Source organism: Ahaetulla prasina, chromosome 1 (assembly GCF_028640845.1).
Source record: "Ahaetulla prasina isolate Xishuangbanna chromosome 1, ASM2864084v1, whole genome shotgun sequence".
NCBI lineage: Eukaryota > Metazoa > Chordata > Lepidosauria > Squamata > Colubridae > Ahaetulla > Ahaetulla prasina.
Window position 1 is genome coordinate 255,832,731 of NC_080539.1, and position 14,757 is coordinate 255,847,487.

General features: G+C 40.9%; 1 protein-coding gene across 1 annotated transcript; it reads right to left on the bottom strand.

The window, feature by feature from the left end:
* Window positions 1–1,746: 1,746 nt before the first annotated feature.
* PRPF19 (pre-mRNA processing factor 19) lies at window positions 1,747–14,524 on the bottom strand. Its single transcript, XM_058155148.1, has 16 exons — window positions 14,295–14,524; window positions 8,414–8,563; window positions 7,638–7,714; window positions 7,189–7,330; window positions 7,013–7,086; window positions 6,866–6,928; window positions 6,611–6,652; window positions 6,384–6,458; window positions 5,856–5,931; window positions 5,495–5,604; window positions 5,200–5,355; window positions 4,999–5,068; window positions 4,767–4,852; window positions 3,227–3,397; window positions 2,340–2,445; window positions 1,747–2,169 (listed from the first exon to the last, which is right to left on the bottom strand). The coding sequence occupies exons 1-16, from the start codon at window positions 14,311–14,313 to the stop codon at window positions 2,072–2,074; spliced, it is 1,515 nt and encodes a 504-aa protein (XP_058011131.1). The 5' UTR covers window positions 14,314–14,524; the 3' UTR covers window positions 1,747–2,071.
* Window positions 14,525–14,757: the final 233 nt, after the last annotated feature.

Genomic DNA, 14,757 nt, shown 5'->3' on the forward strand with positions numbered 1-14,757 from the left:
AGGAAACCTAGGATGTCCCCTGCACACCAAAATGCTTGCTGAATGAGAAGAACATACTGGTTATGAAATCACTCTCTTAAGACTGTTTTGGGATTCATGTCTATGCAGAAGAGGCCCAAGAATGAATCTGGCTTACTTCATGCTTGAGTATAAAAAGAATTTTATTCTATAGAGGCATGAGAATGCACTTTCTGATGTACAAGATGTTGCCAAAATGGTCAGTGCTATTTTTATCATTTTTTCTGATGACAAGTAGCTTCCCTATTTCTGGTTCAAAACAAAAACTACCTTTTGAAGAGCTGTTAAGTTTTGTCCTCTGTTCCTTGTCAATGTACAATAGTATTGTATCAATGAAGATTGATAGTCAAAGAGCATCAAATCAGTCCTACAAAATGTGCAATATTTGTGCTATTATCCAGATTTATGCTGAACTTTTCAGCGTTGCTCATCTGACGGCTTCTATTTTTCCATAGAATTAACTATATCAGATATTCAAATTGGTGAAGCTCACAACCCTACATCAACCTATCAATAAACTTTTCTGCTCCTAGAAAGACTATGAATGCTCTGCTATTATCTTATTTTACTGAGATCTTTATCCAGAATGAATTAATGATTTCATTGGCTGATTTATACACTCTTTGGCAAAAGATGAAAGTTCAATTTCATGGAAAAGTATATTAGTTTCTGCTTAGGGAATCTAACAGAAGCAGCAGTAACTGCATTATGAAGCAGCTAGCCTTAATTGGTATGTTTTAATCCTGGTCTTATCACAACTGTTGAAAGATTTACAACACAATGCCATAAAGTGGCAGGTGATGAAAATGTAGCATCCTCCAATGACCTTGTAAGCACCTAGCATTTTTGAAACAGCATTCTGTTTTCATGGGACTTACATGCTCTTGCTTTGATCTGTTCAATCTTAGCTATTGCTTTGCAGTCGCTGTTCAGAGTCTGTGAGGCAATACAAGTGAAGCCTTTGTAGTTCAATGAAGTTCATTCTTTAAATGAAGTTATGATTTTTTTCCTAATGTTTCTGAATGTGATGACAAGCTTATAGACAAATATGGTCTGCCTCTGGTATTGATATCTAAAATGCACTAGGTGTTTTAATGTCCTGTGACAATTCCTTTAAGTCCCCCCAAAAATCCTGACAGTATGTTTTACTTGCTATATGCTATATATAACACACTTGCCAGGATTAATTTAAACAGTTTGCTCAGTAATTTCAAACTTCTAACACAATGATCCATAAACTAACCAGACAAAATGAATTCACTTAAAATGATAGATTTACTACTTTGTGGCCTGTTTTATCCCAATATAGCCAGGTGATGCTTAAAACAATACAGAATAAAATATACATTTTTATATATTTACGAAATAAATGAAATGAAACTAAAATGAAAGTCTTTGGAAATAAGAAACCCAGAGAAAAAGGATGATCATAACCACACTGATATCTAGACACAGAAAGGTGCCTTATACAAATCAGGTCCTGGCTCACATAGCATACTACCATCTATTCTAATCAAACAAGTACTAGATTTCACATCTCCAAGTAGTATACATTTGCATCTATACAAATTGAATACTATCTTTAAGGAATTCATCATCAAAATTGCTGAATTGTGATAGCATCTGATGCATAAACATTCGTAAGAGATATAGCCAACTTGTGTGTTGGCAAAATGTAGTTCAAAATTCAAATGTTTGAAATGTGAGATACCACCCAAAAGGACATTATTATAGTTCAAGTTTTCTTTAATGAAACTAGAGAGCACCATACAAAAATTTGCACATCTCCCCCTCCCTTCCTTTCATCCTCACCTCTGCCACTATTCCTACTAGAGAGTGAACAGTGGATGGGTTTTGACTATGTATTCTTACAGTTACAGATCCATATGAAAAAAAACAAATATATTTAAAACTGAAGGCAATTTTCCATGCTACAGAAAACTGACAGTTAATGTACACGATGTTCCGTCAGTCCAACACCCCATGTTTACCCCATAGTTTTTCATTACAGCAAAGAACAGGATCCAGCGGCTTTGGATCCTAGAAACAGAAGTTACAAGCTGTAGAATTTCAGGCTTCTGTCCATGCCTGTGGAAGCGAGAAACTTAGCATGGTGCCCAAAGGCTACACCTGTAGTCAGCCCACTGTGCTCTGTAGAAAAAAGGAAGGACAGTCAGACAAAATATTTTTCACTCTATGATTATCACTTCAGAGAAACAGAAGGCAGCAGAAACAGCCAAAATACTGATGCTAGCCATCAATACTAAAGACAGTGTTGTACAGTGCCTCTGGAGAATGATACAGAGGCAACAATCATATACCTGTGAAATGAAGAACTTCTGTCCATTGCTTACAGATGAATACTTGGACATCAGTACCACCCAGGGCCAGATAGGTACCACTCTGATCAAAGATGAGAGACTTCACCTAAAGAGGAAAGGCACAGAAAATAGGTTTCTAGAAGCAAAGCATGATATGTTCATATGCTCTAGGACAGAGCCCCCTGACCTATGAGGTGTGGCCCACTACTGAGCGGTGGCCCAATTGCCACCAGGTTGCATTAGCATTGCTGCGATTGTTCATGCAATCCCCTCATGCAAACCGTGTTACAGGTGATTGTGGCCCCACTCGCACGAGCGTTGCTGCGAATGTCACAGGCATTCCTATGCACACCTGCGCCTGTCCCTCTCATAAAATCATCTCCCCTCCCCGTGCCACCAACCTGGAAAGGTTGGGGAACTCTGCTCTAGGACATCTCTGAGACCATCTACTTTGATTAAATCTACCCATCCAATACAAACAAGAGAACATGCCATAAATCCCCACTTTAAGGGAAAAGGGATCCCTGAAATAACCGTCTCTGCTATGAATCCTACATACTGAACCAGTTTGCCTTCCCAATGTCAGGGATGATGCCTTCCCTATCAATGTTCATCAATGGAATGTTATTCTATGTCATGACTGAACCTAGCCAGTGATTATTTGGGAACTACTGACTATTCGTTACCGTTTGGACGGTTTTTGTATTGTGCTATAATGTAAGCCACCTGTAGCGGGAGGGTGCACACATTTCAAAAGAAACCAAGCTCTTGTATAGCACAGAGACAATAGGTTTTGTCCCATTCCAAGGAAGAGATTTCAGTGGCTATATTAAAACAAAGAGGAATAAAAAATACAGAACTGACAAAGAAAATGCAACTAGGCAAACCTCAAAGTTATTATCCAGCTGCAGCGTCTTGAAATTCTTCAGTTTGCGGAGATCCCAGAGTTTGACTGAGGAGTCATCAGCAGCAGTGGCCAAGTAGTAGCCATTCTCGGAGAAGGCAATGCTAGTAATGGGACCAGAGTGTCCAGGGAAGTTTGCAACGTTAGTCCGTTCCTGAGGAAGGCAAGTAATTAGTGGATATTAAGAGTGATGTTGTATTCTCCAAAGAAATGCAACTCATGTCTCTTCTCTGCCTTCACATGAACAGAGATGTGAGCATTCATTCTCCATTCCATAATATTCCTGTATAATGTTTGGAGCTCAACGTAACAATCACAGCAATACCTAGGAAAGATACCGTATTTTTCGAAATATAAGACACACCTTTTTCCCCCTAAAAGAGGGTGAAAATTTGGGTGTGTCTTATACACCAAATGTAGCCCCGCTCAGCCTCTGAAACAGAGGTTTCAGAAGCTAAAAATAGCCCCTTAAAGGGAGGCTTTGAGACTAAAAAAAAAGGAAGGCACAGAGCTCACAACCAACAAACCTGTTGTTAAAGTTCACCTCTGAGAACAGCTGATTGGGGGTATTCCTGGAGGCCATCCACCCGCCAATCAGGTTTTTTCTTATTTTCCTCCTCAAAAACTAAGTTATAGTCCGAAAAATATTGTATTTCAGATAGACCAGATTTTAAGAGATTAAAAAACTGTTTGAAAGAGAATGAAATAAGGCCTTATTACATCACCAAAGTCTTTTACACACCTAGGTGATACAACAGTGATAATTAAAAAACCTCTTATGCTACCTCTGAATGAAAACATTTTCTCAAGACACTTTACATAACCATTTAGACACCTTAAATCTTTGTATTGAAAACAGCAATAAAAATATAAACATAATTGTTTCAACTATATTTTGATTCAAAAGAATGGCGGTTATAACTCATGAAGAGAGGATTTATTTCAAATTATCCCCATCTTTGAATTGATCTCTTCCAGGGAAGAGACATATTAGATATTGCCCTCATTCTTGTCCTGCAACAAGGAAGAAGCCAAGGAGAGTTCCATGTTTTTATAATTTCACCATCAAATCTTTCTAAATAACAGTACATAACAGGACCATACCTAGTAATTCACAAAAGCAATAAGCAGCAATCTAAATAGTCAATAGTGATATTTAAGTTGATATTTCAATTTATTAAGATTAATTATGGTGTTCCAAACAGTATGCATCGCAAGGCTTTAAAACATTAAGTACCCTTGAGATAAAATATAATGCTGAACTTAAAGCAGCAGATAATCCTATGAATTTAAAACAGCAGGTAAACAACAAATAAAAGTATGACCGATATATTTACTAGACTTCTGGAATATTCTAAATCTCCAAGCTCTAGTTAATAGCATTAGAGCATTTCTTATTCAAAGTTCTAAAAGGATATTTAGAACATGGTCAGTGTCAACAAATCCGTAATAATCAAGGTCACAAAGTAAGTTTCCCACATTCTTGCATTATATTATTTGGCATAATGCAAGCCAATTCTTACCTTTAAGTCCCAGATTTTAATCTGGGAGTCCATTGTTCCTGTCCCAAAAATAAGTCCATCAGGATGGAACTGAGCACAGGTGAGCGCTGCAGGAAAGAATATTGGATCACCGCATAAGTGAGGGAGCTCCAACCAGCTTCTTCCCTCCCACGTGTCCAACACATTGAGACCACACTCATTCAAGTATGTCTCACAGAATACTCAAGTTAGATTCTAAATGCAAAATCTATACCGCAGCCAGAAGTTTCGTCTGTGACCTTGGTGAGAACACGGCCAGTCTGGATGTCGGAGAAAGCCCAATACTATAAAAAGCAAAGATTGAGGTGGTACATAAGCCGTTGGTGCCAGAAGATCGTGACTTTCTTTACTGATATGTTGAATTCTTATTTTACTTTTAAATCTAAGCTAAAAGATACTCTGGATTCACTCTTACCTGGTCATCAGAAGAGCTCAGAAGATAATCGCCAGTTGCATGAAGACTCAGCCCTGTGACAGCACTTTCATGGGCTCGTACAACCTGCACACAGGAAGCGCCAGAGACTGACCAAATCCGGATAGCAGCATCTGGAGATGCTGAGAACACCAGTTCCTGGAGGGCAAAGAAAAGTCCATCTCCTTAAATACCAATTCTGTAAGACTACATATAAACCTGATTCCTTCAATAAATGAGAAAACCTTGTAAGAGATTCTCTCATAGAAAAAGACTGCAGAAAATCCAGAACTCTTACCTGGGATGGATGGAACACTACGCTGGTGACCTTCTTTGTGTGACCTTTCAGGGTGGCCAGGATCTGTTCTGAGCTCTTGTCAAAGACAACAACATTTTTATCAGCTCCACCTGCAAACAAGATAAAACCCAGAAACCAGAGCAGCTCAGCAATAGAATCTATTAACAGAAAGCATTCTTCAGTGGTTGACTTAAAATACATATTAGTGGCGTAATATTGCAGTAATATTACTACTGCAGCTTCATGGAAACAGACTTCAGCAACATGAAAATGAAGTGCAAACTATGATCCTTTCAAATATAAACATGGAGCAAAAAAACAGCGTTCTGGGGAACTAAAGGACGCAGAAGTCTTAACATACCTGTGAGGATCTTGTTGGTGTCAGAAGGACACAGGTCAAGAGCAAGTATGCCAGGGATACTGGCACTGTGCAATCCCTGTTTAAAAACACAAAAAGTATGGCAATTAGCATTCCAAATCTTCTCATTTTATTCACTGCCCAGCGAGCAATGTAAGAGGAGGAGGAGTTGTTTTTTTTTTTTACAAAAGGAGGGTATATCCTCCTTTTGTGTGTGAGGTGTGTTGATGTGTGTACATAGTCCATATTTTGTTTGCTGTTGGATGTTTGATAGTAAAGACCAAAATGTATGGCTACATTGAAGATGCAGGAGAAGCATGTGCATACCAGAAATTCCTTTTTTTTGAAAGGCCCAAGAGTATATAATCTCTCAGACATTCCAGAGTACAGGAAATCTAAAATACAGAGAATTATCATTAATTTAAGTGTCCTCCCATCAGGCAGCAATCAGGAAATTCACTAGCATTGTTAAAGAAATTTAGGAATTTTCTGGATTCTTAGGATAACCTTCTCAATCAATCGTATATTTACCACATGTGAAGCCACCTGCCGGTATCTATTAAGTTCTTCCGGTTTCACCAGTTCCTCTGGCACAGTCTTCCCTCTCTGCAAAAAGAAGAAAACAAAATTCATCCACCAAGAATAAACTATCTAGGACAGGTCATTGGATCTCTCGGTTTTTCTGCTGAGAGAATTGCTGTGCACATCCCAGAATCACCTCAGATTCCTAGCCCAATTTAATAAAAAGGGGCACTTGCCTTTTTGCGCTCTGTGGTCAGCACTGTGGCTTTGTCTTGAAGCTGCAAGACAGAAAAACAGAAACATTAGAAAAACTATGCTGTGATAGTGCCCGAAATTAGATGTTTTGCAAAGTTGCATACTCAAAGTGGTTCAAAGCACATGTTTTTGTGCATTCCTACTACAGAAATGTCACAATGATTTATATATTTAACAGCTCAGGCCAATGTATTATAACTGTTTATCTGTAGTTCTGAACGTAAAACATTTCTTACTTTCTGGATAATTTCTGGTGTCATTCCTGCCAACTCTCCTAGATCCATTGGTTCACCAGCACCCTGGAAAAAAGTGCAAATACAGCATTTTAGTACAGAGAAAGAAGACAGAGCATGAAGGGAATTACAAAAGTATGTGGAACATACCATAGGATTTGGTTGTGAAGAGGGCATAGCTTGGGGAACAATGAGGCCAGCCTGGGGTTTCAGAGTTGCCAAAGCTGTGAAGAAAGAGATGATTTGGCAGGTTTAACCCAGTTGGCAAAACAGGGACTCTTCTTGCATCCCATAAAAAAAATAAAAATAAAAATTCTGTGCTATACCTTCTCTTGCAGCAGTCACCTCTTTGGTGAGACGAGCAATGACACGGCAGGCAGCATCGTGTTGGTAGAGTGCGTGAGAAAGTTCCTGGCGTGTAGTCTGAAGCTGCTGGCGCAAAGTGAAGCTGTGTAGCATGACAGCATCCTGAAGGAAGTAATTCAGTACATTAATATTGTATGTGATGATATCGGGACATGCTGGCTTAGTGACAGCATGACAGCATATGCAGTCCATTAATTTCTGCCTTGGTCTTCCCACTCTTGTGAACAGGAAAAATAAAGTGAAAATGGATCGTTTTCATGACATTTGAAACCAGCCTATTGATTTTTACAACTCTTTTTTCTACGAGCACAAAATCTGATTGTTGATGTTACATGAGTGGTAGAACTTACTTGCTCACGATAAAATAAAAATTCTGGATTATTGTATTAAGATATAGATATATATATACCCATTCATCTTGTAGTGCCTTCAGGATAGCTGGAATACTGGTAGCAGAAGGAGGCTTAGGCCGAATTGGGTGAGCAACTGTGAATGAAATATATACAAGCATTAATTCTAGAGAACCCCAATATTTACCCTCACAAGCCTTTAAACTGTGGCTATGACAGTTTTGACAGCTTTAATTTTAGTGAATTGTTTAATTTTGCCTATTTTTATGGGGGGGGGGGTTGTAGATGCAGGTAGAATTGAAGCCTATGGGTGGCACTGGAAAAGCAAAGAGGCTGTATTCATGCCTTGCTATTTTAAAACCCAAGGAGCTGAAAAAAGCTGCAGAAGGGACATATGTTTTATAAAAATCTGTCCAGACATTCATATAATTATAGTTGGAGACAGATGTTCAGGCAAATCGGATTGAAAGGCAACATGGAAATGATGGACAAAATACAAAGTGAAAAAATGCAAACATAAACATAGGTGAGATTTCTGATTAAGGAGAAGTGCCAAATATACATTTTAGTCAAGCATTGTTTTGGTTAGGGAGATGGGCAGCATATAATTTAATAAATAAGATTTATACATGTAGCACTTTTCTGAAATATTGTTCTAAATGGATCTGTTTAACAATCCTCTCTGTAAACGTAGCCATGATATTCTGGAATCCCTTTAGTTTATACCTTTTACTATAAACTAGAAATATTTTCAAGACTTCCATACAAGGTTGTAGGAGACCAGTCAGATTAGGTATTCTGCATTCAACAAACTAATTTTCCTGATCTTCCTTACCTTTGATATCTAGCAGTTGTTCCTCAGACAGTGGCTGGTTGTTCACTGGATCAGTCCCATTCTCTGCAATATACTTTTCAATCAATCTTCGCTCATAAACATGGTTTGAGACTGGAGACAGACAGGGATGCTCTGGTACCTCATTAGAAACTGCAAGAAAAAAGGTGGAGGTAGGGGGGAAAATACTATATTTAGTAATTTACAGACAACAATATCAACTTTTGACAAGCATGTCTTCTATCAACAATATTAATATGTATCTTTCTATTCTTTTTTAAAATATGAATATGTAACAAATTGTGCTATGGGATCCTTGGTGCTTCTGGCCAAGCCTCAGCACTGCTGCCAACTATCCCTGTTCAGGGTGGCCTAGATGATTGGCAAGAGAGATATAGAATTGTTTGTCTTTTGTTCATTGGGAGTGGGGACACACAGGAGAGTCAAGTTAGGCATTTTTTGAATTTTTGACATACCAAGCCCTAATGGTTCACCATCACGGTATTCAGACAAAATAAAATACACATAAAAAGTTAAAGACTTTTAAACCCATTAAAAACCTGTTATGTATACCAATATGCTACTAGTAAATAATGTTTATTGTGGCCATAACACCCAAGTAAAGGTATAATTTAAAAGTTTGATGTAAGACAACAGTTTAACAGTTAAGTTGATAGGTATTACATAAAACATTTTAAAATTTAATTTTATTAATTTATTGATACTTATTTTTCTAGCAGAGTTAAAAATTTGCCTGTTGCCATTGTAATTTTAGAAATTTTCTTTGAGAGCAAAATTTTAACATATTCAAAAATATATCTCTGTGGTTTCAATTTTAAAATATGTATTTATATCCTGCCAAAAATTATTGCAAAAATCACAGTGCAGTAAAATATGACCCACAGTTTCAAGGTCAGTACATTTACAGGGACGACTTTTGAGCGATGGGAATCTTGACCAGTAAAATTGCTGTAATAAGGGAATTAGATGTTTAGAAGTCCATCCCAATGTGGGGTGGGTGCAGCATAGCTGAAATTACCAAGCATTGTTCAAAGCATTCCTACGTTGAGCACATATTAACAAGGGGATAAAATTAAAATATATGTTACTATTAGTAAACAGGGCACTCTGAAAAATAGCACAGTTTGTGTATTAAGTTCAGTTGTGCAAATGCATTTCTGGATACCACTAAATTGTAGACATTTACATTCAAGTCTGAATCTGGGATTATTTTATTTATTTATTTATTTATTTATTATATTTGTATACCGCCCTTCTCCCGAAGGACTCAGGGCGGTTCACAGACAAAAACAACAGAAAACATATAATAGATTAAAAACAGCTAAAGAATAGATAGTTGAATTCAATTGATGCTCTAACTTTTGAATACAAATTTAAAACCTCATTTAAACCCCTTTTTTAAAAATCCCAATTTAAAAAAACTACATTCAGGCTAGTCCTGCTCTTCGAAACAGCAACGTCTTCAGCTCGCGGCGGAAGGACTTGAGATCGGGGAGTTGACGAAGCCCCAGAGGGAGCTCGTTCCAGAGGGTAGGGGCCCCCACAGAGAAGGCCCTCCCCCTAGAGGTCGCCAGCCGACATTGTTTAGCTGACGGTATCCGGAGGAGTCCCTCTCTGTGAGAGCGCACTGGTCGGTGAGAGGCTAATGGTGGCAGTAGGCGGTCCCGTAAATATCCCGGCCCTAGGCCATGGAGCGTTTTAAAGGTGATGACAAGTACCTTAAAGTGAACCCGGAAGACCACTGGGAGCCAGTGCAGGTTACGCAGGAGGGGTGTTACATGGGAGCCAAAAGGTGCTCCCTCTATCACCCGCGCAGCTGCATTCTGGACCAGTTGGAGTCTCCGGGCACACTTCAAGGGGAGCCCCATGTAGAGAGCATTACAGTAGTCCAGGCGGGATGTAACAAGGGCATGAGCGACCGTGCATAAGGAAGCCCGATCCAGAAAGGGGCGTAACTGGCGTATCAGGCGAACCTGATGAAAGGCCCCCCTGGTGACGGCTATCATATGATCTTCTAAAGACAGCCGTGCATCCAGGAGGACGCCCAGATTACGAGCCCTTTCCGTGGGGGCCAATAGTTCGCCCCCAATGGTCAGTGATGGAATTAGCTGACTGTACCGGGCCGCCGGCATCCACAGCCACTCGGTCTTGGTGGGATTGAGTCTGAGTCTGTTCCTCCCCATCCAGACCCGTACGGCCTCCAGGCACTGGGACATCACTTCAACAGCCTCGTTGGGGTGGTTAGGGGTGGAAATATAGAGCTGAGTATCATCAGCGATAGATGACAACTCACCCCAAGACCACGGATGATCTCACCCAGCGGCTTCATATAGATGTTGAACAGAAGGGGCGAGAGAACCGATCCCTGCGGCACCCCACATAAGAGGCGCCTTGGGGTCGATCTCTGTCCCCCGGTCAACACCGTCTGCGACCGGTCGGAGAGGTAGGAGGAGAACCACCGATGAACAGTGCCACTCACTCCAAGTCCTCGAGTCGGCGCAGCAGGATACCATGATCGATGGTATCAAAAGCCGCTGAGAGATCTAATAGGACCAAGACAGAGGAACAACCTCTGTCCCGAGCCCTCAAGAGATCATCAACCAGCGACCAAGGCTGTTTCCGTGCTGTGACCAGGCGGAAACCGGACTGGAATGGATCAAGATAGACAGTTTCATCCAGGTACTGGGGCAACTGTCGTGCAACCACTCTCGACAACCTTTGCCAAAAGCGAAGGTTGGAGACCGGACGATAATTTGCTAAACTAGCTGGGTCAAGGAAGGCTTCTTGAGGAGGGCCTCACCACCGCCTCTTTCAAGGCGGCAGGAAAACACCTCCATCAAAGAAGCGTTCACGATTTTCTGAGCCAGCCTCGTGTCACCTCCGGTGGCCAATACCAACCAGGAGGGACACGGGTCCAATAAACATGTGGTCGCATTCAATCTCCCCATTAACCTGTCCATGTCCTCAGGGATCACAGGATCAAACTCATCCCAGATAATAACATCAAGACCTGCCTCCTCACCCCGTCCGGATCCACCCAGTCTGTGTCCAACCCTTCCCGAATCTGAGCGATTTTATCAAACAGATATTGTCCAAATTCCTCAGCTCGACCCTTTAAGGGATCTTCTACCGCTCCTGATGGAGGAGCGAGCGGTCACCCTAAACAGGGCGGCTGGGCGTTATCTGCTGATGCAATGAGGTTGGAAAAATACTCCCGCTTTGCCAGCCTCATCGCCACAAGATAGGTCTGAATTTGAGACCTAACTAGTGTCCGTCAGATTCGGATCGGCTGGCCCTCCAGATACTCTCTAGGCGTCTTTTCCGGCGCTTCATCTCCCTCAGCCCCTCGGAGTACCAAGGGGCTAAACGAGATCGGCACCGGGTCAGAGGCCGCAAAGGCACAACTCGATCTAGAGCGCCAGCCGCCGCCCGATCCCAGGCGGCAACCAGAGCTCCAGCCGAGTTGTGGGCCAAATCCTCAGGGAATAGCCCAAGCTCCGTCTGGAACCTTTCAGGGTCCATCAGGCGCCTGGGACGGAACCAGCGAGTCGGTTCCGTCTCCCTGCGGCGGGGATCGGCGGTTCGAAAGTCCAGCTGAAGGAGCGAATGATCTGACCATGACAAGGGTCTAATAACTAACTCCCCTAATTCCAGATCATTCAACCACTGTCCAGAGACAAAAATCAAATCCAGAGTGTTTCCCCCGATGTGAGTGGGGTCGTTCACTAATTGGGTCAGGTTCAAGGCCGTCATGGAAGCCATGAACTCCCGAGCTGATGTGGATGCTATCCCCACCGACGGATACATGAAAACTGCAGACCCGAATCCTCAAAACAAGATTAAATCCCTAATGCTCAATCTGTATTTTGACTGATCAGGAATATCTTTGTTTTGTCTTGATTAAGCCTTGATGAATAGCAAGGTTCTTTGAATTTCATTGGAAAGAGACAGGATTTGGTATCACTAATTATTGCTAATACTTGTTCCCCAAATTCCAGATGTCAGTAATTTGATACATATATTAAATAGCATGGAGGACAAGACGAGATACTGAAGAAAGCCATAAAGTCATGCTAAAGCCACCAAACAGGAGTCTAAATGCAGGACACATCAAGAAACAGTGACCAACTTCATCATCTCTTTTGACAGATACTAGTACTGAAAATCATCAAGAAAACAGATGTATGAGTCCATTCCCCCCCCATCTCAACATATAGAATGAAGGTAACTAAAATAAGTCCCTTAATTAGGCCCAAATAGAGCTAGATAATTGATCTATTCCAAAAAAATATGTAGATATTTTTCCCTTTGTGGAAAGCCAAAGATTAAATGGAAGACATGAAGCTTTAAACAAGATTAGCAATTGGGAATAAAACAAACATATTCTGTAAACCATGTTAAATTGTCTTTTTATATAAAGCTATATAGAACAGGACCTTGCACAACATTTGCTTTCAAAAGATGATTACAAACCATAATATTCAGTTAGAATATTAAGTCCCAAATCAAGAGAAGTAAAAAATTGATTTAATAATATATTTTAAAAAGCTACTATTGGAAATACATCTATGCAAATCAGACTCAGGCATTTCTTAAAGCCTTAAGATGCAAATGCAGCCTATGTCCACACCACTGAATGTATAAATTATATAATCAAAATGTAGTCAAAACAAATGAGAATACGACTGGAATAAAAATATACAAACTTTCTCTTTAACAAGCTAAAGGGAAAGTAAGAAAATAAGAGGTGACATATGACAGAAGCAAATTCACTGAAGAAAAACAAAATGAAAGGCTAGAGATGTGGGATGCTTACAATAGTGGATAACAGTTTTCGGGGGGGGGGGGATACTGCTTCCAGCAGATTCCACTATGTATGAAAAAATGTGATCAACTAAAAAAGGCTCCCTAAGATGTACAGTTGAGAAGTGTAAGCTTTATCTTCATCTAATAACTGTTTGGAGACCAGGTACCAAGTTGTGAAGGATCCCCCCACCAACATTTAAATTCTGCAACCCAACAAGAGAGACACAGACTTCAGGGGATAATTAGAACTGCAGAAAAAAATAATTACTGCCAACCTGCCTTCCATTGAGGACCTGTATACTGCACGAATCAAAAAGAAAATATCTAGACCCCTTGCATCCTGGACATCAATTGTTTCAACTCCTACCCTCAAAATGACACTATAGAGCACTGCACACCAGAACTACTAGCCACAAGAACAATTTTTCCCAAACGCATCGCTCTGCTAAAGAAATAACTCCCTCAACACTGTCAAACTATTCACTAAGTCTGCATTACTATTACTATTAATCTTGTCATCATTCCTATCACCCATCTCCTCCCACTTATGACTGTAACTTGTTGCAGTATCCTTACGATTTATATTGTTTACTAGTATGATTTGATTGCTTATTTGTACCCTCTATCATTAAATGTTGTACCTTATAATTCTTGACAAACGTATCTTTTCTTTTATGTACACTGAGAGCATATGCACCAAGATAAATTCCTTGTGTGTCCAATCACACTTGGCCAATAAAGAATTCTATTCTATTCTGAATGGACTATTGAAGCCATTGTTTGGGGTCCTGCCTTCTGAAGAGAGGGAGAGAAAAGGGCTTTCCTTCTCCTGTGACAACCTCTCAGCTTGTCTCCTACCTCTCTGCCTGCAGTCTACAACAGTGACCATAATCCTCTCTCACCGACTGTAAAAGTTACAACCCCTCAGACATCTCAATATTGGGAACTGTCAGTTAACCGCCAAACGGTTGCGGCCCCTCTCTCGAGCCTCCTCCCTCCGTGCGAGGCCGCAGCTGTGCGGGAAGAACGAGAGCCGAGGAGAAAACGGGTCACTCACTGGAGCATATGAGGGACATGGCGCGCAGGATAATCCCCCTATGCCTACTGTAATGGTATAATAATCCCTCCGGGTTTAACCCTGGTGGCGGCTTCGGGGCCACGAAGGCCGAGGAGGAGGAGGAGGAAGATTCGGCTTTCGGTAGTTCGGTTCAGCTTTTTAAACGCCACCACGCCACAGGCCACGAATCGCGCGCGAACCTCCAGCAAGAGGCCGGAAGCGGAATCTCTCCACTCGCTCACGCCCCGTTAGAAGCACAACCCCCGCCACGTGACCTAACCGCCCGGCGAACACGATTTATTTCCGGATCCGGAGGACCCTAGGGGAGGGGGAAAAACTACCATTCCCGTCATGCACTTGCTGGGCATAACGTGGGTCTCGAAATGTGGTTTTCATTTATTTATTTATTTATTTATTATTTCTTTTGTCACAACAGTATACACAAACAATTGTCATAGATAAA